Below are 26,727 nucleotides of genomic sequence, written 5' to 3'. Positions count from 1 at the left end.
TGACCGGGATGGGCCAGGCAGCCAGCAGACTGCACTGGGTGGGGGCACCTCCCAAGATGGCAGGGCTGCCTCCTGGCCCCCAGGCGCTGCATCTCACCGCAGCAGGAGCGCAGGACCTGGCCATGCAAGCACCAGCAGACTCACACGTCCACACCAAGTCACATGTCCAGGTCTCCCAGGCTTGCTCTTTTGGTTTCTGGAACCCATCACGCTCTCCCCTCCCACGAGGCTGCATGGTGTCTCTGCCACTGTCTACCCAGAAAACTCCCAGTTAACCCTCAATGCTCCCCAGACCCTTCCTCTCTGGGCCCTCTCCTGACTGTCAGCCTCTTAGCACAGCCCCCACACCCCCATGGCCCCTTTCTGCTCCTGGCCATTGCCTGCATTGGACCATTGGTTGGTAGCATGCACATGCACCATCTTTCCCACAAAACCATGTCTAAGGAAGGCCTGAAGCAAGGGACCTGCCCAGAGCATGCTCTGTCTTATACTCCTTTGAACCTCATGATGTGGGCAGACTCCTAGGACTTTGAGGAACAGAGACAGGACGGAGCATATTAGAAGCTAACAGGTCCAGGTCCCTGCACTCTTACCTCTTCCAGGCTCCTGCGGATGTCACCCAGCATGGAAAGGACATCTTGAGTGGGCACCACCCCTGGGGGTAAGAAACACCACTATCAGTGCAACCATGGCCGAGGTGTGTGCCCCTCCAAGGGCTCTGGCCCCGCTCTCCAACAGCTGGCCTGAGCCTCTGCCTCCCTTCCTGGCTCAAATTGCACACAGACCCTCAAGGCACACGCCTCCCCCTCTCTTAGACATGCTTTCCACTGCATCGATTTGTTAGAACATCGATTTGTATAACACCAGCCAGCCACTTGCGAAGCCCACACACTGCCTTCTGAACACACCCCTTCTCCCCTGCCACACCAGGTACAGTGTCCATTCATCTCCTACCTGTGCTGGACCACACTTGTTCCCCTGCCTCCTGTTCCCCATTCTTAATTCTCACACCCTCCTCCTTGTCCCCAGAACCCAAGGTGGTGGGTACGCCTTGACCGCTAAGCTAAGTAGCTCAAACTACCGCCCTGGAGTTCCAAGTTTCAAAGCCCTTATGCGTGCACTTTTTTCCTGTGACCCTCAGGGCGGCCGCCTGCCTCCCACTGCCCTCCCGGGCCCTCCCATCACCTGCCCTCGCTCACCCTGCTCGCCCACCAGTGTCATGAGAAGGTGCTGCTCCTTCTCGCTGGGCTTGCTCAGAGAGATGTGCCAGGCCCCGTGGTGGCCGCTGCCATGGCGGGGCAGCACCTCTTCCACCAGGGCCAGGAGCTGTGGCCCCCGGTGCTGCCGGAACACCTCCTACAAGGGCAGAAAGAGCCCCCCGTGTTCAGTGAAGGAGAGGGGCCCTACTGAGCCCTCTGCCTCTAGGCCCAGCCCCGTACTCACCCTCAACCCTCTGGCTGTTCCCAGAGAGGCAGCTCTGGTCAACTCTGGAGACCCTCTGAGAGCTGCAAGCCAGCGAATGTGGGAACCCCAAGATGTATACCCATTTGTTCACTTACACCAGGTGCTCCTTCCTGCCCTGGCTTCTAGCCATGAGAAAGTCAAGGGGCCTGTCCCAGAGACACATGCAGTTGAGCAGGGCGGGGGCTGGGGACACACACACACACACACACACACACACACACACACACACACGCCATGTACAGTGACAAGCCCAGAAACTGGGTACACAGAGTGGTACGGCCTATGGGAGAACTGCTCCCTGTGCCTAGTGCTCAAGTGCATGGTGCTGGGGATGAACACATGGGCGGGTGGGAGTGGTGATGGGCAAAAGAGATGTGTGCACCATGTAACTACCAAAAATCGGGGAGGGGCCAGAAGTGGCAGAACCCAGCTATCCTCTTGCCTGTCATTGCAGAGATGCAGCCCCAAGCTGTTGAGTGGGGAAGCCATCTGTATGCTCTTGTGTAGGCGGTGGAGGCCAGAAGAGCAAACACAGAGATGGGAACAGCAGCCCCTGGAGCTGGGCTGGAACAGAGGGAGGGGCGTGAGGAGACCTTTTCTCATCGTGCACTCGCTTGTATTGTGGGGTTTTCTTGACCATGTGTATGTGTAATTCCACAATTTAAAACAAAAACAAGAGCCTGGCCTTAAACAGAAACTCAGCGAGTGGCAAGAGCCCAGGCTGGGGCACAGGCCAGAACCCTGCCTCCTGGTTCACATCCTGCCGTTTGTCCCTGCCCAGCCCCATCTAGGAAGATAACCTCCTTTGGCCCTGTGGCCACTCCTCATTCCGGCTCCTCCCCAGCAGACTTCTCCCTCCTGAACATGCACAGTCGCACATTCCCTGCTCGTAGCCTCCACAGCCTGCTGCAGATACCCCTCTCCCAGGTGCTCAGCTCTCTCACAATGCCCTGCTATGCAGCTGAGAGCCAGCGCCACTGGGAGGCACAGGCATCTCACCAGGCCAGCCCTGCAGGATCCCCTGCCACTCCAGATCTCCCTTCTGTTACAGCCCAGGCTAATGAGCTGTTCTGTAGTTGTCATGCCAACCTAAAGGCTACCAGGGGGATTGAAGTGCTGGGCCTCTGTTCTTTGTTACCATGGCAAATGCCAGGCTCAGGCTCAAGCCTTGGCACTCACTGGTCTGAGTTTTAAATGTGGGAGAAGATGGGTACCTGGAGATAGCCATAGAGCAGCTAGGAAAGCCATAGTCCTATGATGGTTCTTACCTTATTCACTGATTGAGTATGGGGAGAGAAGGGGTGCATGCCCGCCCCTGCCAGAGCAAGGGTACATGCACCATGACCCACAGACCCCCAGTTACAAAACAAGCACTGTCCTGCCACATGAAGTGCCTGCCCTCTGTGCCGCAGCTCTGTGCTCTGCTGTGTTTGCACACCCCATGTTTTCCTGGGTACATATGTCTGCCTGGCTTAACCCCAGAGACCCACAACGTCAGTGTGGGAGGATCTGATGACTGCAGATTTCATACCACTTATTATGTAGACAGGAAAACTGAATGTCCATGGCAAGGCGGAAAAGCCCTGACTTTGGAATCAAATAAATCTGGGTTCTGGCCAGGTGCAGTGGCTCATGTAATCCCAACATTTGGGAGGCCAAGGGAGGTGGATCACTTGGGCCCAGGAGTTCCGACTCCTGCACAGACAACATGGCAAACCCTGTCTCTACAAAAAATGCAAAAAAATTAACCAAGTGTGGTGGTGCACATCTGTGGTCCCAGCTACTTGGGAGGCTGAGGTGGGAGGATCACTTGAGCCTGGGCGGTTGAGGCTGTAGCAAGCTGACATTGTGCCACTGTACTCCAGCCTGGGTGACAAAAAATGTATAAATACATTGGTTCAAATCCTGCTTCTGCCATTTGTCAGCTCTCTGTGATGTGAGCAAAAAAAAAAAAGTACCTCTCTGAGCCTCAGTTTCCCTATTTAAAAACATGGGCAATGGTCCTGACACCCTACCTTACTGTGAATAAGTAAAGTACTTATTCAATCACAGGTGCTGGGACAACTGGATATCCCATGGAAAACAAAAAAAGTTCCTTGATTCATACCTGACATCATTTACCAAAACTAATTCCAGATGGACTACAGATCTAAAGTTTGTAGCAGTAAGCACAGAAGGACATCATCCAGTGGTGATGGATTAGAATTAGAAATATTGAATTCATACTTTTAATATGTGTACATGCATTATACATGATATATGTATTTCTATGCCCTAGAGAGAGACAGAAATAAAGATCCACATTGCTCAGTTCTTCTAGAAGGGCCTAGAAGCAGTGACACCCCAGTAGCCATGAGCACACCTGGGGCCCAGATCTTGGTTTCTAAATACCTTTCCTTATTAAAAGGAAGCAGGGCTCCTTGCAGAAATGGCTAAATTGGGGGCTGGGGCAAGGAAAGTCCCATGCTGCCTGGATCATCTTGTAAGCATGTGTGTGGCATGCAGAGAAACTCTGCAGCCTCAGGCAAAGGACTGGCACCTCATCACTCTGTGTCAGCACTGCTTCTTTATCCAGATCTTGATGATCCAGCCCTTTGCATGGAAGCTCTCTTTCAGGATTTTCACTAAAGGATGATCCACATATTTCTCCTCCTTGTCCTTGTCCTCTAGCACGTCTCTCTGTTGTGCTAGACAAAGGATTAGATCCTTGCATCTCTACAATAAGGATTTCTTTTGCCTTCTAGAACTCAAAAACAACACCTCTGGATTTACTGCTTTATCTTTCTTCCTCCTCTCATATGTTTCCTTCTTAGACTTTTTTCCAGTTTCTTCTGTGTTACCTGTGACATCTAGGTAAAATAGAAGCCACTGAGTCTGCATCACTTTCTCTAGATCTTGAGGGCTGAACTCTGGAACTCCTGTAGTTCTATCGTGTAAAACTTTCCACAAGAGACTGCCAGCACTTTTCTCCCTGTCTTTTTCTGAATATGTAGTCTCTGTATAGCCCATCGTTTTTTATGCACATTTATTCCTATCATTTTTCAAATAAGTCAAGGTCATTAAATGCAAAGAAAGGCTGAGGAACTATTCCAGATTAAAGGAGACTAAAGAGACAAGACAAATAATGTGATGCATGACCATGGATTATATCCCGGACTGGGAGGGAAGAAGGCTATAAAGGACATTATTGGAACCATGGTGAAATTGAAATAAGGTAGGTAATCAGATAATAGTTTTGTAGCAGTGCTAATTCCTGATTTTGACCATTGCATTGTGGTTATCTAAAAGAACATTCTTGTTCTGAGGAAATACAAACTAATGTATTTGGGGGTAGGGGCAAAAGGAAATAATGTCTTCAACTTTTTCTCAAATGGTTTGAAAAAATTCTAACAAGTGGTGCATCTGGCAAAGAAACTAATAAGTATGATGATAAAATATAGTAAGCATTGACTGTTAATAATAATGACTAATGCTCAACATCACCAATCATCAGGGAAAATGCAAATCAAAACCACAATGAGATACCATTTAGGTTGGTGCAAAGGTAATTGCGGGTTTTGTCATTACTTTCCATGGCAAAAACTGCAATTACCTTTGCACCAACCAAATACCTCACTTCTCTCAGGATGGCCACTGTTTAAAAAAACAGAAAAGAACAAGTGTTTATGAGGATGGGGAAACACTGGAACCCTAGTGCTGGTGAAAATGTAAAATGGTATAGTCATAGCGAAAACCAGTATGGAGACTCCTCAAAAAAATTAAAAATAGAATTACCATATGATCCAGCAACCCCACTTCTGGGTATATACCCAGAATAATTAAAAACAGAGTCTTGAAGATATATTTGCACAGCATGTTCCCAGCAGCACTATTCACAACAGCCAAAAGATGGAAGCAATGAAAGTGTCCGTGGACAGCTGCATGGATAAATAACATGTGGTATATACATACAATGGAATATTTTTCAGCCTTTTAAAAAAAAGAAATTTCTGCCACATTCTACCAAATGGATGAACCCTGAGGACATTATGCTGAGTGAAATGAACCAGATGTAAAAATGACAAATGCTGTCTAATTCCACTTCTATTAGGTATCCAGAGTAGTCCCATTCATAGAAACCAAAAAGAGAATGGTGGGTGCTGGGACTGGGGAACAGGTAGTCATTTAATGGGTACAGAGTTTCAGCTTTGAAAATGAAAAAGTTCTGGGGCTCTGTTCCACAACAATGTGCATATACTTAACACAACTGAACTTATATTTACAAAGGTGAAATGGAAAATTTTATACGTTTTTTACTACAATAAAAAAAATCTACCATAAAAAATAATGATGACTAATTGAGTGGAGGTCACATATTAGAATAACACAGAAGACAAAAACAGGGAAAACAGAATAAAAGCATCTTAATATCTATGCACTGATTGGCAAAAAGGTACGAACTTTAGGCTGTATTGTTCACGTATGCACACCAAAAGTTCAAGGGTCCCAAGTACCCATCTGTGGTCTTTATGTACCATTTCCCAATGAAGGGAATGAGGGCTCCATGTCTGGGGGAGGAAGGTGAGCCTGGAATGTCTTATTATGCCAGAAAGCAAGGAAGCAATCAGACACTTAATAGATTGGTCAAAAGGACTCAGAGGCCAACTCAAAGAGGCTTTCCCTGGCCAAAGATGAGGTATTGAGCATCAATAAAAATAATAACTGCAATGGATGAAAACACACATCACTTAGGTGAAGATCCATCAGTATAGTGATGGTGGGGGAAACCAACCTTGCTGGGGACTTTTGGATTCAACGCATGCATGTCCCTTCAGTCTTGCCCAGGCCCACTAACAAGGGTAAAGAATTTAAGGCCTAAAACCAGAGAGACAAAGCAAAACAGAAGAGGAGACAAAAGCAACAAAATCTAGACACTGGAAGCAGATGGTGAGTTAGAATTTCCTAATTTAGCAAACTCTAAAGAGCCAAACCCTAAGCCAAAATGAGGAAAGCTGAGAAGCAGTCAGATGCATACTGATTGACACTCCCCAGATGCTCCAGAATAGGGGCCCTGGTTACCTTTGGAAGAGGGGATGAAAATGCTACTAAAAATATGAGCTGGTCGAAAGTTTGCTTAAGAAACAGCTGGGTCCCTAGTTCTTCCCGCAGTGCTGCACAGCCAAGAAATGTCCCTTCTCCCTGGCAGAAGACTGGAAGTTTATTCTTTAAAAAAGATGAAACAGAGGGTCTCTGACCTAGAGAGCATCAGACACAAGTGTGTGTTTTGGGGAGGGAGAAGGTCACTCTGCAAACAGGAAGAGACAGTACATGAATACTGATATTTATGGATACATATTTATAATACTGAAACACCCAGCCCTCTCTCTCCACCCCAGCTCCCAGAACACTGACAACCAACTTGTTATACTTCCAACAGAACAGAAGTTCCCTTTTCAAAGACTCTAATCACCTCAGGAGGAAGGACCTAACAATGCTGCCATTGCAAATTTCTAAGTGATATGGCCCAGCCAGACCACTCTCATGAGAAGCCATAGCTGACAACCCTAGCACCATGCTCAAAGCTTCCAGCCAGTTTTTTGATAGAGAGAGCTGTGAACAAACTCCACCAGACATGTGTGGAGAGCACGTATATATATGAAAAGGCTGAGACCCAAAACGGAGAAAAGCAACCTATACAGGAAGAAAACAACTCTAAAAAAGACAAAAAGGTTTCAATATCATTGGAAAGGTAAGATGGTGCACACATGAACAAAGTATTCATTTAAATTAAAAAGAGAGGGAAGCAAGAACCAAAGAGCCTTTGGACATTTTAAAATACGAAAGCACTCTGTGTGTAATGCTGATGGCTGCTGGTATATCCCTGGGCCACCAACTGAAGGACTAAGCCTCCTCCCGTGCAGTGCTTGTCCCCCAAGCCCACCCTCTGCCCCACCCTGTCCACTGCCTGCAGCCTTTCCCTGCAGTTCGGAGCCTGGCTGGGCACTCACACAGTCTATGTTCTCTGTCATGTTCAGAATGATGTAGTTTTTCCCAGCCAGATTGCTCCAGTCCTTGCAGATCACCTGTGCGAGGAGACAGAAAGCAGGGCGACAGTTACGAAAGCATAGGAAAGGGAACAGGGGAGAGAGCCCCGGTCGGAGGCCTTTTGGGAAGCTGGAAGGTGGAAGCCAGTGGAGGCGTATTACAGCGAGGGGGCTGCTGACAGCCTCTGTGAGGCACCATGCCAAGGAGTACAAACTCAAATGTCTTTGGGGACCAAGCAGGGAATGTGTTGAGTGAGAGGAAGAGGCCAGGCATTATTCCCAGGAAGTAGGGGACTATATCAAAGGGGCCAGGCTGCAGAGAGCTTGCCCCACATGCTGGCTTTCAAGGGCAAGTTTATTGTTAATATTCTGGGGCTCCTTTCCTTTCCTTGCGGTGTCAGTGGGTGTGAACACTGACTTGTGCCTGCTGTGCACATGGGTGTCAGTGGGGAGGAGGAGGGTGGTGAGATGGGATGGGGAAAGCACAGGTCAGCCACTAACTCTAGCTGCTGGTAGAATCAGTGCAGAAGTCTAAGTGTGGGCTGGGCACAGTAGCTAATGCCTGTAATCCCAGCACTTTAGGAGGCCATAGCGGGTCCACTTGAAGTCAGGAGTTCCCAACCAGCCTGGCCAACATGGTGAAACCCTGTCTCCACTAAAAATACAAAAATTAGCCAGGCATGGTGGCACACGCCTGTAATCCCAGCTACTCAGGGGGCTGAGGTACAAGAATTGCTTGAACCTGGGAGGTGGAGGTTGCAGTGAACCGAGATCATGCCCACTTCACTCCAGCCTGGGCGACAGAGTGAGACTCCATCTCGGGGGAAAAAAAAACAAAAGAAGTCTAAGGGTGGCAATGGTAACACATGAACAAATGAAACCCAGGCCAGGCCACCAAGCTTCTCCAAAGGCCTTTGCACAGAAGTGTGGGGAGAACACCCATTGTTGGCCCTGAGGTTTGCATCCCCACAAGTTCCATGGGGTTCTACGTGCTGTGGAAAGGGCCTCCCTCCTCAACCTGGTAGATCCTGCCCCCATGCCACACCAGCCCTGGGGATGGCCAGGCTCTGTGAAGAAGGTACAGGGTGGTGGCCCACATGCCCCTCACTTTACCTGTGTAGAATCCCAGGGTATTCTGGATTGAGCTTCAGCTGCCTGCCCTTCTAGGAGCTTCTGGTTGAGATCTTCTTGTCCCAAGGTAGCAGAGGAAGGTGTCAGTTCCATGTCTCCAGGGGCCAGTGGGAAAGAGGCTGAGGTTCTAGAGCCAAGGGGATCTTCATCTGGGTGCTCAGCCCCACTGGGAGCTGCGGTTTGAGGGAATGAAGGCAAGGCCGGCACCTCCTCGTGTTGGCCAGACAAACCAGCTGCTCCCACAGTGGCTTCCTCGCTTGCTTCCTGAGGAGCCTCGAATTCTACCCCAAGCCCTGCAGCTGGCAGCACTGGGGCCTCTGCCTCTTGGCTGGTGGAGTCCTGGTCCCCCAGAGTCACTGTAGTTGGGGTGACTGAAGGCAGCAGCAAGCTGGGCCCCATGCTGCTCTCCACCTCCACACCTGATGAGGCCTGGTCCCCGGAGTCTTCATGCCTGCTTTTGGTGGCCCCTGGGGTCTGGCTGCTGCTGGTGAGAGAAAAGTCACGGACCTGAGGCTTGGCTTCTTCTTGGGATCCATTCACAGGGAGCAGCTCCTCCTCTTCCTCCTCTTCTTGTTTCTCTACCTCTTCCTTCTCCCTCTCCTCCTCTTCCTCTTCCTCTTCTTCCTCCTCTCCAGGAGGCATATGCCAAGGAGGCTCAACCAGATTCATCTTGGGCAAGGGAGAGGGGAGGTTTGGCAGCTCTTGAGCCTGGCTGGTGTCTTCAATGGAACCTGCCTTCTCAGTTAAGTCGGGAAAAACATAATCTAAGGACAGAGATGAAAAGTTCATTCACTTGTTTCATCATTCATTGCTTTACTCAGTATTTACTAGGCAGATGGCATAAAAGAACCACAATACACTGACAGGGCAGGGGTCATCAGATCATGACGGAGAGGCCAGGGGAGCAGACTGTGGGAGGACACAGGGACAAGGCTAGTCACTGTTTCCTTTATGACAATAAAATAATACAAATTTATCACCAAAACTCAATGAACACAGGAATGTAGAAAGTTTTGTATATTGCATCCCTCCAAAAGAGCCATGAGTAGTTTGAGGTATATATTCTCCACTGTGTTTGTAATGTGCTTGCTTGTCCTCATCTGGGGATTTCACCAAGAAGATCCCACAACAACCCACTAGGAAGGGTCCCCCTACTCCTTTTCTAGTGAGTTGTTATAACAGTCTTCTTGGTGGAGTCCCCGAAGGAGGTCTGAGAGCCCTCTCATCACTGGAGGAAGTGAGACCCCTCAATTATGACCATTGTTCCTCAACTGTGCTCTTTTTCTGTAATTTAGGCCCTGACAGGAAATGAAAAAGATGTAGGGAGAGCCAGAGAGAGGCCAGGGGCTGAGCCCAGAGTTTTCCAGGGCCTCCCAGAATGTTCAGGGTCACTGTTGGCAATGGGAGAGGGGATTTTATTCTCCCTGCCATTCTTGGGAATTAAATTTTGAAGCAGAGAAGTTAGGAGACTTCCTGGAGATCAGATTGTTTTCTGGCTTTTCAATGAACCCTAGGCCTCTTCCAAATAACTATGCATGAAAGTTATACAACAAGATTTTTGGAAATTCATTCAAAATATCAGAAGCTGTATCTAGGAAGAAACTTTTACTGGTTGCCATTTTGTTTCAAAATAGTAAATATTGTAGTTTTAAAATACTCTTTAGAAAGGAGAGTCGTGGGAACACTTTAAGATAGCGAACTAAGGGTATTCATTTACCTCCTCCTCCAAAACTTTTATCAAATGACAAAAACAATTTTAACTGTCAAAATGAAGATAAAAACATTTTAGAGAAATTTCTGGGAACATGGAAAGCAGATGAGATTATAGGAACAGATAACCCCTCACCCAAAATAAACACAGGAAAAAATAGCAGGGGAGGAGGCAGGCTTTCTTACCCAGAGTTAGGAAGAGGCACAACTGTGGGAGCAAGGATGTAGAACACAGAAAATTCAGAGAACAGAAGGTAATTTTTAAAGGTCTAATTAGTAACCTCAGAAAGATTACAAAATATTGCATCCCTAAAATAAGAGGCCACTCAGAAAATCAAGTAATCTTTAAAAAAGAAAAATTTCTTGGATATTGAAAGTCAATAGTTGATATTTAAAAATTCAACAGATTGAAAATTCAAATTTTTAATGGCTGGAAAAAAAAAAGTCAAGGAAAAGCCTCTAGGGCAAAAGTGAGAAGACAACAGAGAAGAGTTAAAAGATACAGACAACCAATGTAGGAGATCTAATACCTAGCTAATATGATTTCTGGAAAGATAGAACCGATATAATGGAGAATAATGGAGAGAAACAAAGAAAAAAAATTTTCAGAGCTGGCAACATGAATCTTTGCGTTGAAAGCTTATATCATCAAGGTGAATGATAAAAGACTCACACCTAGCCTCATTCTCATGTCATTTTAGAATTATAAGGAGCAAGAGAAAATCTTAACAGCTCTCAGAGAAAGAACAGGTTATCTGTAAAGGAACAATAAACAGATTACCAAATTATCATGAAGCTTCTAATTAATATCAGTAGCCTAGAGGAAGAATTTAAAATGCATTGAAAAACCTGAGGGATGTTTATTTTGAACCTGAAATTTTATACCCAAATAAATGACTACTCAAGTGTGATTGCAAAACAAAGACATTCTCATACATGCAAAGATTTAAAAGTGTTACTATCCACAGATTCCAAGAGATTTAAGTAAGTTATTTAAGAAACCAAAAAAAGAAGACATGGGAAATCAAGACACATGAGAGGAATGCAATGAAAATATATCTCAGGACGGAAACTGTGCAGTAAGCCTGGAAAGCAATTGGTTCAAATTAGAACACAGAGAGAGAGCTCTGAGAAGGATTATTTCAAAAAGAAAAATTGATTCCCTGTAATAAAAAGTATGACTTAGAAGCTGAACAATCCTAGTGACAACTGAAAGCCCACTATAGTATTTAAATCAATAATTAGAATATTCTATCCAGTCCACTTCTGTTAGACTTTTTGAGTAGCAGATCCTCCCCCTCTTCCACCTACTGCACACACTCTGTAGTGAAGTCACTACAGATAAATAAATAAATAAGAAAGAAAGAACAACCAAGATTCACAAGACATTTTAAGAAAGCCAGCCTGATGAAGAAGCATAAGGGTGGGACCATAAAGCAACTGACCTCTAGGAAGAGTTAGTCTAGTTAACAAAAGAGAATTCAGAAAAGTTTCTTGTTAATATCTTCAGAAAGATTCAGGAGGAAATCACACCCACAAAACAAGTATATAGAAGAATAAATATATTTTACCTCAATGTAAGTAAGAACTTTATAATAGCCAGATCTATTCAAAATTAAAATATAATGCATGAAAACATAACTGAAATGGGCTGGATGATTACTTGATAGGAATACTGGGTAACAGAATAGGAGTCAGATGGGTGCCTAGGAAATACAATATATGAAATCACTTACAAGCATAATATTTCATTATTGGAAGATTAATCTGACAGCAGTTTACAAGATTAGGTGAAGGAGTAGATGAATGAAAGTGCGAAGAAGAGTCAGGGAGTTGCTGCAGTGATTCGGGAGAGATGCATGGCAGTGATGACACTGGAGATGATGAGAAAAGAGCAGATTCGAGAGATGACTCTGAAAGAGAAGTAATCAGATGCGTGAGTTGGATGGCCAACAGGGAGAAGCTGTGGGAGTAGCCAAGCCATTAATAGAGATGGTGAAGTTCAGAGGAAAGGCGTATTGGAAACCTTCAGGACGCACTTAAAATAGCTGATGGATTCAATGAAGCCTAGGATATGGCAGGAATATGGTGGATGGTGACACACTCATCAGCAGAATCCCATGGGGTGGGGAGGTCCTGGGAGGGCAAGCTGACGAAAACAATCCCTCTACTCAATTTGGTGCTGACTTTCCAAAAGTCAGAGAGAGCACCAACATCTCCAGAGGGCACCAACAGAACTCCCTAAACCGTGTACAGCCTCCTCAGAGATGCATCATCAGTCATGCTGTTGGCAGCATGATCTGGGACTCAGCCACTAACTTATCTGTGCACGCAGTGGTAAGTCCCTCAACTTCTCTGGGCTTCAGGTTTTGTTTTGCTTTTGAGACAGGGTCTCACTCTGTCACCCAGGCTGGAGTGCAGTGGTGCAATCACAGCTCACTGCAGCCTCAAACTCCGAGGCTCAAGTGCTCCTCCCACCTCAGCCTCCCAAGCAGCTGGGACCACAGGCATGTGCCACCACACCCAGGTAATTTTTTTTATTATTTGTAGAGATAGGGTCTCTCTACACTGCCCAGGCTGGTCTCAAACTCCTGAGCTCAAGCAATTCTCCTGCCTCAGCCTCCTGAGTAGCTGGGACTTACTGGCACACACCACCACACCTAGCTAATTTTTTTTTTTGAGATGGAGTCTTCTCTGTCACCCAGGCTGGAGTGCAGAGGCACGATCTTGGCTTACTGCAACCTCTGTCTCCCGGGTTCAAGCAATTCTCCTGCCTCAGCCTCCCGAGTAGCTGGGACTATAGGCATGCGCCACCACGCCCAGCTAATGTTTGTATTTTTAGTAGAGACAGGGTTTTACCATGTTGGCCAGGTTGGTCTTGAACTCCCAACCTCATGATCCACCCACCAAAGCCTCCCAGAGTGCTGGGATTACAGGCGTGAGCCACCGTGCCCGACACCTGGCTAATTCTTTAAAATTATTATTTGTAGAGATGGGGTCTCCCTGTGTTGCCCAGGCTGGTCTTGAACTCCTGGGCTCAAGCGATCCTCCTGCCTTGGCCTGCCAAAGTTCCAGGATTACAGGCATGAGCCACTGCACCTGGCCTAGGCGTCAGTTTTTATGTGGAATGAGGATGATGGTATATATGATTTCTAAGGTTCTTCATATCACTGATATTTTAAGCTTTGGATATAGTTCTGATAAATGTGTCTTCTACACCAATGGCATTACAAACAACTCTTGTGTCTTAAATAAGAATAAAATAGGATTCACTAGATTACAAATTTTTGATGCTAAGCAAAGTAATTTTCTTCATCCCTACATTCCCAGCACCTAACATAGTGCCTGGCCCAGAGTAGAAAGGAGAGCAACGTGTGTTTGTTGAATTCTTCTGCCTCCTAAAAACCAGAGGGCCTGTGCCTCCACAGGGTAAGAGGCCCTCCCGTCACTACACAGACTTCCTTACTGTCTCCATGAGTTCCTCTCCTGCCTCCCAAAATGCAGTCCCTTCCAGGGTCAGCCTCCGACTCATCATTTCCACACTTCTTCCTTGGTCAGTGCTCATTCCACAGGCTGCATCTATTTTCTCTATGCTAAAGGCTCCCAAATTTACATCTTCTCCAGAGATCCTCGCTTTTTTCCAGCCTCTCACTCCAGTGACTTGACAAATCACTGAACGCTTGCTCACTGGCACTTGGAATCAGTAGTCCTTTCCTACTTCCTTACCAGCTCTCAAGATCTAAAATTATTCCTTTTCTTTTTACAGTATGGTCTCAGTTTCACTGCTTATCAGCTGTATGATCTTGGACATGTTGCTTAACCTCCATGTGTCTCCCTTTCCTTAAGTGTAAAATAAAAATAGTACCTGCCACACAGGGCTGTGGTCAGGGTTCAGTGAGGTGACCCTGTGCACAGTCCGCAGTGCAGAGTAAACACTCAGTTAACTGTGGGGGGTCCTCCACCTCCTCCTGCTATTATTGTTGTTGTTGTTATTATTATTATTATTTGAGACAGAGTCTCTCACTCTGCTGCCCAGGCTGAAGTGTAGTGGTGTGATCTCGGCTCACTCCAACCTCCACCTCCCAGATTCAAGCAATTCTCCTGCCTCAGCCTCTAGAGAAGCTGGGATTACAGGCACCTGCCACCAAGCCCAGCTAATTTTTGTATTATGGCTGGGCATGGTGGCTCATGCCTATAATCCCAGCACTTTGGGAGGCCAAGGGGGTGGATCACCTGAGGTCAGGAGTTCAAGACCAGCCTAGCCAACATGGTGAAATCCCGTCTCTACTAAAAATACAAAAATCAGCCAGGTGTGGTGGTAGGTGCCTGTAATCCCAGCTGTTCAAGAGGCTGAGGCACAAGAGTCACTTGAACCTGGGAGGTGGAGGTTCCAGTGAGCCGAGATTGCACCACTGCACTCCAGCCTGGGTGACAGAGTAAGACTCTGTCTCACAAAAAAAAAAAAGAAAAAAAGAAAGAAGGAAAAATTTGTATTTTTAGTAGAAACGGGGTTTTGCCATGTTGGCCAGGCTGGTCTCAAACTCCTGACTTCAGGTGGATCCGCCCACCTTGGCCCTCCAAAGTGCTGGGATTATAGGCGTAAGCCACCGCGCCTGGCCATCTGCCTGCTATTATTACTATTAAAGGAGTTATTACCTGGTAAAATAATAACAGGAAAAGTGGAAGTGTCTCCATAGAATGAGGAGCAGGATAAGCACTTGAGTTTTTATTTTTCATTTTTTATACTGAATGTAACTAAAGCCTAAGCACTTGAGTTTTAAGTCAAAGAAAACCCAGGAAAAAGGGCAGGGCAGGAGGGGATTAGTCATCTGTTGACAAGTGTAAATATGATTTTAGTATTAAAAATGTCTCCTAAAACAGAAACAGAATTACTGGGAGGCCTGACGGGAGCACGCACTAGGAACCAGTGGGGTGAGGGGCGTCTGTGTGGGCAGCTGCAGGGCAAACACCAGCAGTGTGAAAGCAGGGGTCCCAGGAGAGGGCCCATGAGACTGGATCCAAATGTGAGTTGAGAATAAAGAATGAAGAAGCCAGGCTTTATCCAAGAGCAGAACCACGGTACGATTCACTAAGAAGATACAGCATCACATCCACAATATGCCTGCCAAAAATGCACAGCCTGAATCTGACCATGGGGAAATTTGAGACAAACTGAAATTGAGGGGCAATCTACAAAATAACTGGCCTACACTCCAACAATGTCAAGGTCATGACAGACAAAGAAAGACTAGAGGGTGTTCCAGAATAAAAGAGACAAAAGAGACATGCTGACTAAATGCAGTACATGATTCTGGACCGGACAGTGGACTATGAAACCCTGCTCTTTTTTCCTTTTGCTATAAAAGACACTACTGGGAAAACTGGCAAAGTTTGAATAAAGTTTGTAATTACAGAAGCATATTGTATCAGTGTTAATTTCCTGATTTTGATCATCCTGCTGTGTTTTTAGGAGAATGCTTTGTTCCTAAGAAATGCACACTGAAGTATTTGGAGCAAAGGAGCGTCATGTCTGCAACTTACCATTAAATGGTTTAGCAAGAAGTACAGATCTGCATCTCCATATCCATACACGTACACATACACACTGATAAAGCAAATGCGGCAAAGCGTTAATAATGGGGGAATCCGAGCAAGGGGTGGACGGAATTATTCTTGCAACTTTTCTGTAAATTGAAAAATTTTTAAAATAAGGAGTAACAGAGAGAGTGTGCACATGTGAGAGACACTTTCTCTTTTCTTTTTTTTTTTTTTTTGAGATGGAGTCTCGCTCTGTCGCCCAGGCTGGAGTGCAGTGGCACGATCTTGGCTGACTGAAACCTCTGCCTCCCGGGTTCAAGCAATTCTCCTGCCTCAGCCTCCAGAGTAGCTAGGACTATAGGCACACGCCACCACGCCCAGCTAATTTTTTGCATTTTTAGTAGAGACAGGATTTCACCTTGTTGGCCAGGCTGGTCTTGATCTCTTGACCTCGTGATCTGCCTGCCTTGGCCTCCCAAAGTACTGGGCTTACAGGAGAGAGCCCCTGCACCGGCCTGAGACACTGACTTTCGCTACAGGCCAGTGAACATGCTTGAGCTGTCAAGAGGGGAATAGAAACATGGCAAGGGACAGGGCAGGCTATCCTGGCTGAGAGCGCAGAGCCCTGTGGCAGGAAGGAGCCACACCACCCTGAAGCAGGTGAGACAGTCTTGAGAGACAAGGAGTAAGGTGCTTTTCCCACTCAGGTGTCCAAGGAATACAGATCAGGCTTCTAGGGACTCGCTGCATTGACAGGGGAGAGGAAGCCTCAGCAGGCACTTTGGAGGTGAAAAAGGATCAAATTGGGAATGGAAGAAGAGAAACAAAGAAGTGAAGCTGAGCAGGAAAAGGAGGGAGATGGAGATGAGGAGAATAAAGAGAGGGGAGAGGCAAGAGGAGAGGCAAGAGGAGAGGGAGGAGAGAGGGGACACACGACAGGGCTCCCTGCCCTCCCAGCCCGCCCTCAGTGACCCAGGGCAAGTCCTTGACGCCCACACCCTCAGCCCTGCTGCCATAGACAGCTCTGATTCGAGGGAGGGTCTGACCAGCTGAGCGCTCCAGGGAATGCCTTCCTACCCCATCCACTTCAGGCTCAGGAGAAGGGTCCCTCCACGAAGCCCTTTTAGTTTGTAGCCAAACCCCAAAAGCGTGTCTGGGACCAAGGTGTACCTCCAGAGCCCCACACCTGGACACAGGTGTGAGGAAGCCGAGCCGCCCGGGAGACACACTGGAGACACATGGAAGTCTAAGGGCTGGCTCCATGGATTCGTCCCTGTCCTCAGGAAGAGCTGGGGCACTGAAGGATGAGAAAGGTCGTCCAAGGCTCAAGCCCTCCAGGGAGAGGCTCGGGCTGGGCCTCGGAGCATGGGAGGCCATTAATGTCTAAGCTGCAGCTCGGAAGACACCTGGGGCAGACCCCCTCGTTGCACAGGAGAGCCCTAGAGCACCTCCCGGATTGACTGCAGGATAACAGGCTCCCGGGCTCCCGACCCTCCCAGAACTGCTGGGAATGGCACTGTGAAGTCACAGCCCCCCCTGGTGGCTCTAAACAGAAACCACATGTTCCCCAGAGCCCTCAGAACAGTTGGGTCTCCAAATCCCAGACTCGGGGATTTTACAAGTAGACAGAGGCCCTGCAAGAGCAAAGGGCCCATCTCTCGCCTTTTCCAGATGAAGGAGCCCAGGAGAGGAGGATGCTTGCTCTAAGTTGTGATGCTAGACTTGTCACAGTTGTAAAGTTGTAAGACTCTTAGACTCTTGTGTGGTTAAAGCCAGTGTCTTTTGACACATCCTGGTCATTTAGTCCAGCACCCGGGCTTGGCTTGGGATGCTGGACAGGAGCAAGCTGACAAGCAGAATCATGACCTCTCCCCAGTCTGCCTGTACCTTTGTGGCCACAGCCAACCTCCTTAAAGCTGGGCTTAAATCACAAGAGTGGCTGGTGTTAAAAGCCCCAGGCCAAGCTTCAGGGTTCTGCAGGCACGGGCTGGAATTCTGGATGGCCAGTTGCCTCTGTATGCCGCACACCCACCCCTCCATGATGTGAGGCTAATACCTCCGGTTGTTACAAAGATGAAGTGGCATCAGGAATGCAAAACACCCAGCCCACAGAAGGCACACTTTCCTTCTGTCACACTCCATGTTCTTTGCTCCTCTCAGCATCCACACAGCCCAGCTCACGGCAGGTGTATCTGTGGTTAAGGTCAGGGTCCTAACACGGGAAGGGACCACAGGAGGCTACCTGATGAGGCCTCAGCCCTCTGGCAGACACTGGTGAGTCTAGAGAAGATGGGCTGGCAATTATCTTCAAGAATATGGCTGGGTCTCTTTAGAGAGGCATTTCTGTATTATTGACTTACCCCTACACCCTCAATTGCCTAAACCCAGCTGTGATGGTTCCTTTACAACTCAAGTCCGTCTCTGTTTCATCTGGTAAGTGAGCAGCACCTGCTAGCATCGCCTTCAGAGGAAACAATGTACATAGTCTCTTAGTTGCCCCGAAACCTAGCCTCTTTTCCTGGGGCTAAACAACTGTAATTATTCTTTATTCTCAACCTTCCTGTTTTCATCCTTCTCTTGTGAAAACTCTGGATTCACCCCAGTGTTTTTTGTTTGTTTGTTTGTTTTGAGATGGAGTCTTAGTCTTTTGCCCAGGCTGGAGTGCAATGGCGCGATCTCAGCTCACTGCAACCCCCGCCTCCTGGGTTCAGGTGATTCTCCTGCCTCAGCCTCCCGAGTAGCTGGGATTAAAGTGCCCGCAACCACATCTGGCTAATTTTTGTATTTTAGTAGAGACGGGGTTTCACCATGTTGGTCAGGCTGGTCTTGAACTCCTGACCTCAGGTGATCCACCCGTCTCGGCCTCCCAAAGTGTTGGGATTACGGGTGTGAGCCACCGCGCCCAGCCTCACCACAGTTTTAAGAGTATTACAGCCAGGCGCGGTGGCTCATGCCTGTAATCCCAGCACTTTGGGAGGCTGAGGTGGGTGGATCACAAGGTCGGGAGATGGAGACCATCCTGGCTAACAGGGTGAAACCCCGTCTCTACTAAAAATACAAAAAACAATTAGCTGGGTGTGGTGGTGGGTGCCTGTAGTCCCAGCTACTTGGGAGGCTGAGGCAGGAGAATGGTGTGAACCCAGGAGGCAGGGCTTGCAGTGAGCCGAGATTGCACCACTGCACTCCAGCCTGGGCGACAGAGCGAGACTCCATCTCAACAACAACAACAAAAAACAAAAACAAAAAACAACAAACATAAAAGAGTGTTATAAAATCAGCACAGGGGGTACACAATAAATATTTGCTGAATGAACTATTGAAAACTGAACAAGATTCACTAACTTGAGACTAACTGATGCAAAATGTAAAGGGGTTTCTCCACTCCAGTGGCACTACTGTCATTTATCACAGCTGGTAAGCTGAGCTCTCCTGTGCCCCCTGTGATGGGTCGGTGCTGGCTCAGATGCAGCTCCAGCTCACCCTGATGAAGCCCCAGGCCTGGGTCCCCCAGGCCTTATTTCTCCCCTTTCCTTTAAACTCATTATGGTGCTGGCTTTGTTCCCTCAATAGATCATTTTTCCCTCCTATATTTCATCACAGTTCTGTATAGGTTTCTTTCCCCAGTTTATCGAGGTCACTCTGGACTTTTCTTCTGTCTCTCAGGGCAGCCATAATCCCAGGGATGAACTTCGGCACAGGCTGAAATATCAATGAACTAATTCTTCTATTCAAGAGACAGAATTAAAACAGGCATAAGGGCCAGAGCCCTTGAAAGATCACTTTAAATGTCCCTTTAGGTTAATGTCAAGTCACTGAAAATTGTCCCCTCACTACAACTCTCAAGCCAGTTATCCAACTGAGTGTTAATACAAAAACACTCAAAATTAAAAATAAATACGTCTAAAACAGAGGTGCAAGGGAAGACGTTTTAGTATAACTTAAAACTACTTTTTTATTTGAGACAGAGTCTTATTCTGCTGTCCAGGTTGGAGTGCAGCGGTGTGATCTGGGCTCACTGCAGCCTCTGTCTCCCGGGTTCAAGCAATTCTCCTGCTTCAGCCTCCCGAGTAGCTGGGATTACAGGCACCCACCACCACACTCAGCTAATTTTTGTATTTTTAGTAGAGATGGGGTTTCACCATGTTGGCCAGGCTGGTCTCGAACTCCTGACCTCAGGTGATCCACCCGCCTCGCCCTCCCAAAGTGCTGGAATTACAGGCGTAAGCCACCATGCCTGGCTTAAAACTACTTTTTGATAGTCAACCTCAATAGTCATCAAAGGAATATAAAGTAAACTGCAAAATGCCAAAGTCTTTGGACTACCAACCTGACAAGTATATGTATACATTCAAGGTCATTCATGCCTAGTATTGGAAGGGTGCGGGATGGGAAGGAAAGCAGGCCACATTTCTGGAGGGCTACTGAGTCACAGGAACGAGAAGCTTTAAAGACAAATATTCTGAACCTAAAATCTCACTTCTGGAAAGGTACCCTAAGGAGACGATTAGGGATGCTCATAGTCATGTGGCTTTATAGATCCCCATCATGGCACAGTCCATGTAACAGAAGACTGGGGTCCAACACCCACACTGCAGGGGACTGCCCAAAGAAATGACAGACCCGCCTTATACTGGGAGACCATGGCAGCCTTGAACAGGCTGCAGAGCTGTGTGTGCTGGCTTGGAAAGAGGTTTCTAAGTGAAACAGCAAGATGTGTACACCACAGTGTCCACTATTGTCCATTTTTTGTAAAAGTATATTTTTATATATGTCCTATAAAGGAAAAAAAAAAAAGTCCAGAAAGAGCTGGGTGCAATGGCTCATGCCTGTAATCCCAGCACTTTGGGAGACCGAGGCAGGTGGATCTCCTGAGGTTTGGAGTTCAAGACCAGCCTGGCCAACATGACGAAACCCCGTCTCTACTGAAAATACAAAAATTAGCTGGGGTTGGTGGCACCTGCCTGCAGCCCCAGTTCTCAGGAGGCTGAGGCAAGAGAATTGCTTGAATCCGGGAGACAGAGATTGCAGTGAGCCGAGATCGCACCAGTGCACTCCAGCCTGGTCGACAGAGCAAGACTCCGTCTCAAAAAAAAAAAAAAAAGAAATACAAAAATTAGATGGGTGTAGGGGAACACGCCTGTAATCTCAGCTACTCAGGAGACTAAGAAGTGCTTGAACCCATGCAGCGGAGGTTGCAGTGAGCCAAGATCACACCACTGCACTCCAGCCTGGGCAAAGAGTGAGACTGTCTCAAAAAAAAAAAAAAGAAAAAAAAGTCCAGAAAGAGGTAGTCCAAAATGTTAACATTCACTGACTCTGAATGACTGGATTATAGGTGATTTTTATTTTCTTCCTTTAGTTGCAGTTTTAAATTTTTATATGTTGATATTTATTACTAGCATAGAACAAGAATGACAAGGCTTTTGTTCTGGTGTCTAAGTAAAAGTACTCTCTTTGTTGCTCTGTCCACAGGCTCCACAGCTATCAGCCCATCCTAAGGACATGGATACGCCTGATGTGTGGGCAATGACCCAGAAGGTCAAATCATTCTACAGCAGACACAATCACAACAAGGCTTCGCTGTACAGGAACCAGTTCCAGGTCCCAGCAGACAGCTGCTCTGTCGGTCTGCTTTCTCCAAAATTGATTACAGCAATGATAATTAAAGTAGCCTAATGAAGGACTTTGTATTGAGGGGAGCAGCAGGTCTTGAAGTAGAACTCTCAGATTTGAGATTTAGCTCTGCCACTGTGTCATTTAGAGCCACTTTTAAATCTCTGTAAGCCAGCTTCTTTAGCTGTAAAACAGTGATCTAATCATGCCTGCTTTTACAGATTTCATCAGGTTGCCGTGAGGTTAAAGAAAAATCCAAGTGAAAATGACGTATGAAGTATAGGCACTTTATGAGCGTTCCCTACTCAAGCGCAGTACTGTTGTCTCACGCCCTCTTTCTGTTAATGGCACCTCAATTCTACTCTGGGGGACGCTCCCCCTCTCTTTTCGGTCCGGAATGTCCCCTGGGTTCAGGGACAGCTCAACATTGGCCTGGACAGTCAAATTCCATCCCCAGGCTTGGGACCCAGGGAGACCATCCAGAGACTGTTCCTGAAGTGCTGGGAAGGCAGAGCTCCCTTTCTGTGGGGTGCTGAGTGATGGGACGACAGTGTGGAGCTACTGGGGCTCTCCAAGCCAGTGCCCAGGACCAGCCTGCCTGAGAACAAAGCCAGCAAGGGAAAGCTGAGCACGACCGATGGGGCAGGGCAGGCTCCAGCACGTTGAGGGCGGCACGCCGAGTGCTGGAGCAGGAAGCCTGTTCCTGGACCCCTGTTCTTCAGCCAATAAAGTCCCCTTTTATCACATAGGCCCGTGAGCCTGTCTGAGTTGGGTATCTAGGACTTGCCAACCCCAAAGATTAAAGTGTTTCTTGCAGAACACTTTAATTTGCTCACTCACTAGGAAAATTAAAACTGCATGCAAGACAATTTCCTTAAGGAGCTTAGAAAATGAAAGGGCTGGAGGGGTCAGTGGGGACAGTCTCGAATGAGTAGGTAACCTGAGAGACTGCTCCTAATCATTAACAATTGTGCATGAATTAACTAGTCAGGCTGTAACTTCACTTGATGCTAGCTGGTGAAGCAGCAATTCACATTCCATGTCTTTTTCCCTGCTTTGTTGAGGTTGCTCTTTTCACTTGAAATGTTACAGAATCATAATATTTTCAAGCTGCAAAGACTTCAATCTATTATTCCCAGGTCTCATTTTGCAGATGAAGAGACTGAAGCCAACATTAGAAAAGCAACCCACTCAAGGTCACACTGCTCATTATCCACCAAGCAGAAACTCCACCAGCTGTTTTTCCCACTGGGCCCGGGGACCATCACTACAGATGGAGAAGGAAGGCATCAGCTCTACCTGAGGCCCAACACACTAGAAATGGGATGTATGACAAAGTCCTAGTGACAGAATGGACTGGTTTCCTGTCTCACATGTGCCATCAATGTGCTCCCTTGGCAAGAAGCCAGGCCCAGGGCATCAGTGTTCAGGGACAACGACTCCAGATTTGGCTCTGCCACACACAAGCTATGTGGCCTTGGGCAAAGGTCTGAACCTCCCTTGGCCCAGCTCACCATTTGTCAAGCAAAGAGAATAACTGCCACCTGGCTGAGCTCACAGAATGGTTGTGAAATCCAAATGAGCTAACTCAAAATTCTATGGAGCCAGGCACGGTGGCTCACGTCTGCAATCCCACCACTTCGGGCAGCCAAGACGGGCAGACCACGAGGTCAGGAATTCGAGACCAGCCTGGCCAACATGGTGAAACCCCATCTCCACTAAAAATACAAAAATTAGCTAGGTATAGTGGTGCACCCCTGTAATCCCAGCTACTCGGGAGGCTGAGGCAGGAGACTCACTTGAACCTGGGAGGCGGAGGTTGCAGTGAGCCAAGATTGTTGCACCATTGTACTCCAGCCGGGGCAACAGAGTGAGACTTCATCTAAAAAAAAAAATCTATGGAAAAATGGTGATAAGTACCATACAGAATATGACATTAGTGCTAGTCTCCAGTAAAATCACTGTGCTGAGAGGTGACATGACAGGGCAGAGAGGCTTTGGAGTCTAACAACTTGGGTTTGAATCCTGATTCTTACATTTACTTGCTGGGCTGTAAATTCAAACTCCCTAAGCCTCAGGTTTGCTTATCGGCTAAATGGAAGTAAGAATATATACTTACATTTTTCAGTGGAGGTTAAATGAGAACCCACAACCCCTAACATAGTGCTAGGCACATACTGGGTGTTGAATACATGGACTGATGTACTTGATCTGAGATTGGCCTGTCTGCAGCATGGTTTTCAGCAGTCCCTGCTACTGCTGCATGGAGTTCAATGTCCTTAATGGCCATGTTAGGATAGCACTTGGCAGTCACTCTGGACTCTGCAGGACTCCCAACCCAGGCAGGCCCTCTGAAGGTTCTTTTGCACTCCTCCAACCCCCAAGAGGTGATCCACCTCCTTCTCCCCAAGAACCCCTAGACAGAAGCCTGTGACTCTGGGGTACAAGAGCAGACGAGAACAGGGGGTAGGGCACGCCACTGTCCCCTGGGCTGCCTCCTACACCAGCTTGACTATTCGCTGTCAGCCTGCCACCTTAGCCACTTTCTTTTCTCTGTCATGTCCTAATCATATGCCATCAAGGTGCTGCAAGAAAACAGAAGCAGGGGTGACTAGCCTGATTTCAGGGCCACTGCCAGTACACAGAGATGTCCCCTCTGGGCAAATGAATAGAAAAAGGTGCTCCTCCCACCCAGCCCATGGCCTGGTTGGCAGGGTGTATGCTGGACTTCAGCTCCAACTCCCATGCTCCGTCAGGAGCCCCGGACAGGGCACCACCAGCATAACTGCACTGGTCCTGCTCATTGGTCTGAGCTGGCAAAAGCCTCTTGAAGCTAGTCCTCTTGAGCTAGGTGCTGAAGGTCGAATACATGTCCACTAGGACATCGGGATGGAGAAGAGCTTCCCAGCAGATGGGACAAGAGGAACAAGTGCATCATAGGCTTAGGGAATAGGCCAGGCTGTCGTCAGTGAGAAGACACTGACTCTAGATGCAGCTCCATTACATCCAAGCTATGTGTCCTTGGGCAAAGCACCCTACTTCCCCATGCCTCAGTTCAACTCTGCCAAGCAAGGAAGAGAACAAGCTGATGATGAGCTAATCAGATGCATGCTGGAGCAAGGAAGGAGAAAAGGCTGGGGAAGGCTGGGGCCGGACTATCAAGAGCATTTTCTGCCATGCTAAAAAGTTCAGCCTTTAACCTGTGGGCTTTGGGGTTTGAAAAGGGGTTTGTTTACTAGTTTGTTTGAGAAGAAGATGGGCAACTCGTTTTTTCACAGGATCATGGTCAGGTAGTATAGAGAAGAGACTGACCTAAGGAAACGTAAGGACCGTGGGCAAGGGGACAAGTCAAGAGAGGAGCAGTGAGGAACAGGACTGAAGCAACTCTCCTCCCTGCACCTGCCTGGCCTCCTGTCCTCCTCCCTGCACCTCCTCTGCCTCCTCCCTGCACCTCCTCTGCCTCCTCCCTGCACCTCCCTAGCCTCCTGCCCATCCTGGGTAGGGTGATTGGTATCTCCACCTCACAGCCATGCCGATGCAGCTGTGGTGAGGACTAGAGACAATGGAGGCAAAGGCCTATGCACAGCCGGTATTCAATGAATGAGAGCTATTTTTATTCTTATGAGACCTAGGGAAGCCAATGGGAGAGGAAGAGACATGAACTGAAAGAAAAAGAAAGGGAAACGAATCCCCTGGGGAGCGGGGAGGACAATAAATCGAGCTCATCAAGGCTTCAGGGCCCTCCACTGTGGTCCTGAGGCCAATGCTCTCTGCGTGACTGCTTACCTCACACTAGACACTCAATAGTCTCAACAAAAGGTAAAGGCCAGAAAAAGACCCAATAGTTGTCTGGTACAATGTAAAAGTTTCTTTTAAATCATTTCTTGGCCAGGCACAGCAGCTCACACCTGTAATCACAATACTCTGGGAGGCTGAGGTGGGTGGATCACTGGAGGTCAGGAGTTCGGTCAACCTGGGCAACACGGTAAAACCCATCTCTACTAAAATTACAAAAATTAGCTGGGCGTGGTAGCACGCCTGTAATCCCAGTTACCAGGGAGTCTGAGGCAGGAGGATCACTTGAACCTCAGAGGCAGAGGTTGCAGCAAGTCGAGATCACACCACTGCACTCCAGCCTGGACAACAGAGTGAGACTCTATCTCAAAACAACAGCAGCAACAAAGTATCATTTCTTTAAAATGATAAGAGGACAGATTTATCAATGGATGCCGCCATGACAATACATGATCTATATGGAGAAAATAAAATTAGATCCTTATCTTACACCACACACAAAAATAAATTACAGCTAGATTGGACTTAAATGTAAAAAATTAAGCTAAAGAATAGAAGGGGCCAGGCGTGGTGGCTCACACCCATAATCCCAGTACTTTGGGAGGCTGAGGCAGGTGGATCGCTTGAGCCCAGGAGTTCAAGACCAGCCTGGGCAACATGGCAAAACCCTGTCTCTACAAAAAACAGAAAAAGTAACCAGGTGTGGTAGGGTACACCAGTAGTCCCAGCTACTTGGGAGGCTGAAGCAGGAGGATCGATTGAGCCCAGGAGGTCACAGCTGCAGTGAGCTGAGATTGTGCTGCGGCACTCCAGCCTGAGGTACAGAGTGAGACCCTGTGTCCAAAAAATAAAAATAATTTTAAAAAAAGAATTTACATTAAAAAAAAAGAATAGAAGGAAGAAAGGTGCATGTATCTCAAGGGCAGAAAGTATTTTCTAATCATAAAGTAAAGAAAAACACATAAAAACATTTTTAAAGAGGTAATTTTGCTGGGTGTGGTGGCTCACGCCTGTAACCCCAACACTTTGGGAGGCTGAGGCAGGTGGATCACTTGAGGTCAGGAGTTTGAAACCAGCCTGGCCAACGTGGTGAAACCCCATCTCTACTAAAAATACAAAATTAGCTGGGCGTGGTGGCACATGCCTATAATCCCAGCTACTTGGGAAGCTGAGGTAGGAAAATTGCTTGAACTTGGGAGGCAGAGGTTGTAGTGAGCTGAGATCATACCATTGCACTCCAGCCTGGATGACTAGAGCAAAACTCCATCTCAAAGAAAAAAAAAGTAATTTTAAGCTCATAAAATATTTAACTTCTTTATGCCAAAAATTATAATAAAAATTAAAGCAGTTGACAAACTGGAAAAATGTTTTCTATGTATGTCAGAGGAAAGTTAGTATCCATTTTCAGATTTGTACAGGGATAAGAAAAAATTAAAGACTCAATAGAAAAAAC

At 47.3% G+C, this 26,727-nt stretch overlaps 1 protein-coding gene across 3 annotated transcripts in view; it reads right to left on the bottom strand.

Annotated features, from left to right (window-relative positions):
- The window catches only part of PODXL2 (podocalyxin like 2), a 43,529-nt gene that overhangs the window by 3,017 nt on the left and 13,785 nt on the right, over positions 1-26,727 (bottom strand). For 2 of the 3 annotated variants that reach the window (XM_054480624.2, XM_054480625.2), the window contains 4 exons: positions 8,601-9,382; positions 7,452-7,526; positions 1,200-1,356; positions 594-655 (listed from right to left, as the gene is read on the bottom strand). In XM_054480624.2, coding sequence (XP_054336599.1) covers positions 594-655; positions 1,200-1,356; positions 7,452-7,526; positions 8,601-9,382 — 1,076 coding nt within the window. The remainder of the gene's footprint in view (positions 1-593; positions 656-1,199; positions 1,357-7,451; positions 7,527-8,600; positions 9,383-26,727) is intronic. The other variant, XM_063661706.1, reaches the window with a different exon arrangement.

Source organism: Pongo pygmaeus, chromosome 2, assembly GCF_028885625.2.
Source record: "Pongo pygmaeus isolate AG05252 chromosome 2, NHGRI_mPonPyg2-v2.0_pri, whole genome shotgun sequence".
Taxonomy (NCBI): domain Eukaryota; kingdom Metazoa; phylum Chordata; class Mammalia; order Primates; family Hominidae; genus Pongo; species Pongo pygmaeus.
This window is presented reverse-complemented; position numbering and strand designations above follow the sequence as displayed.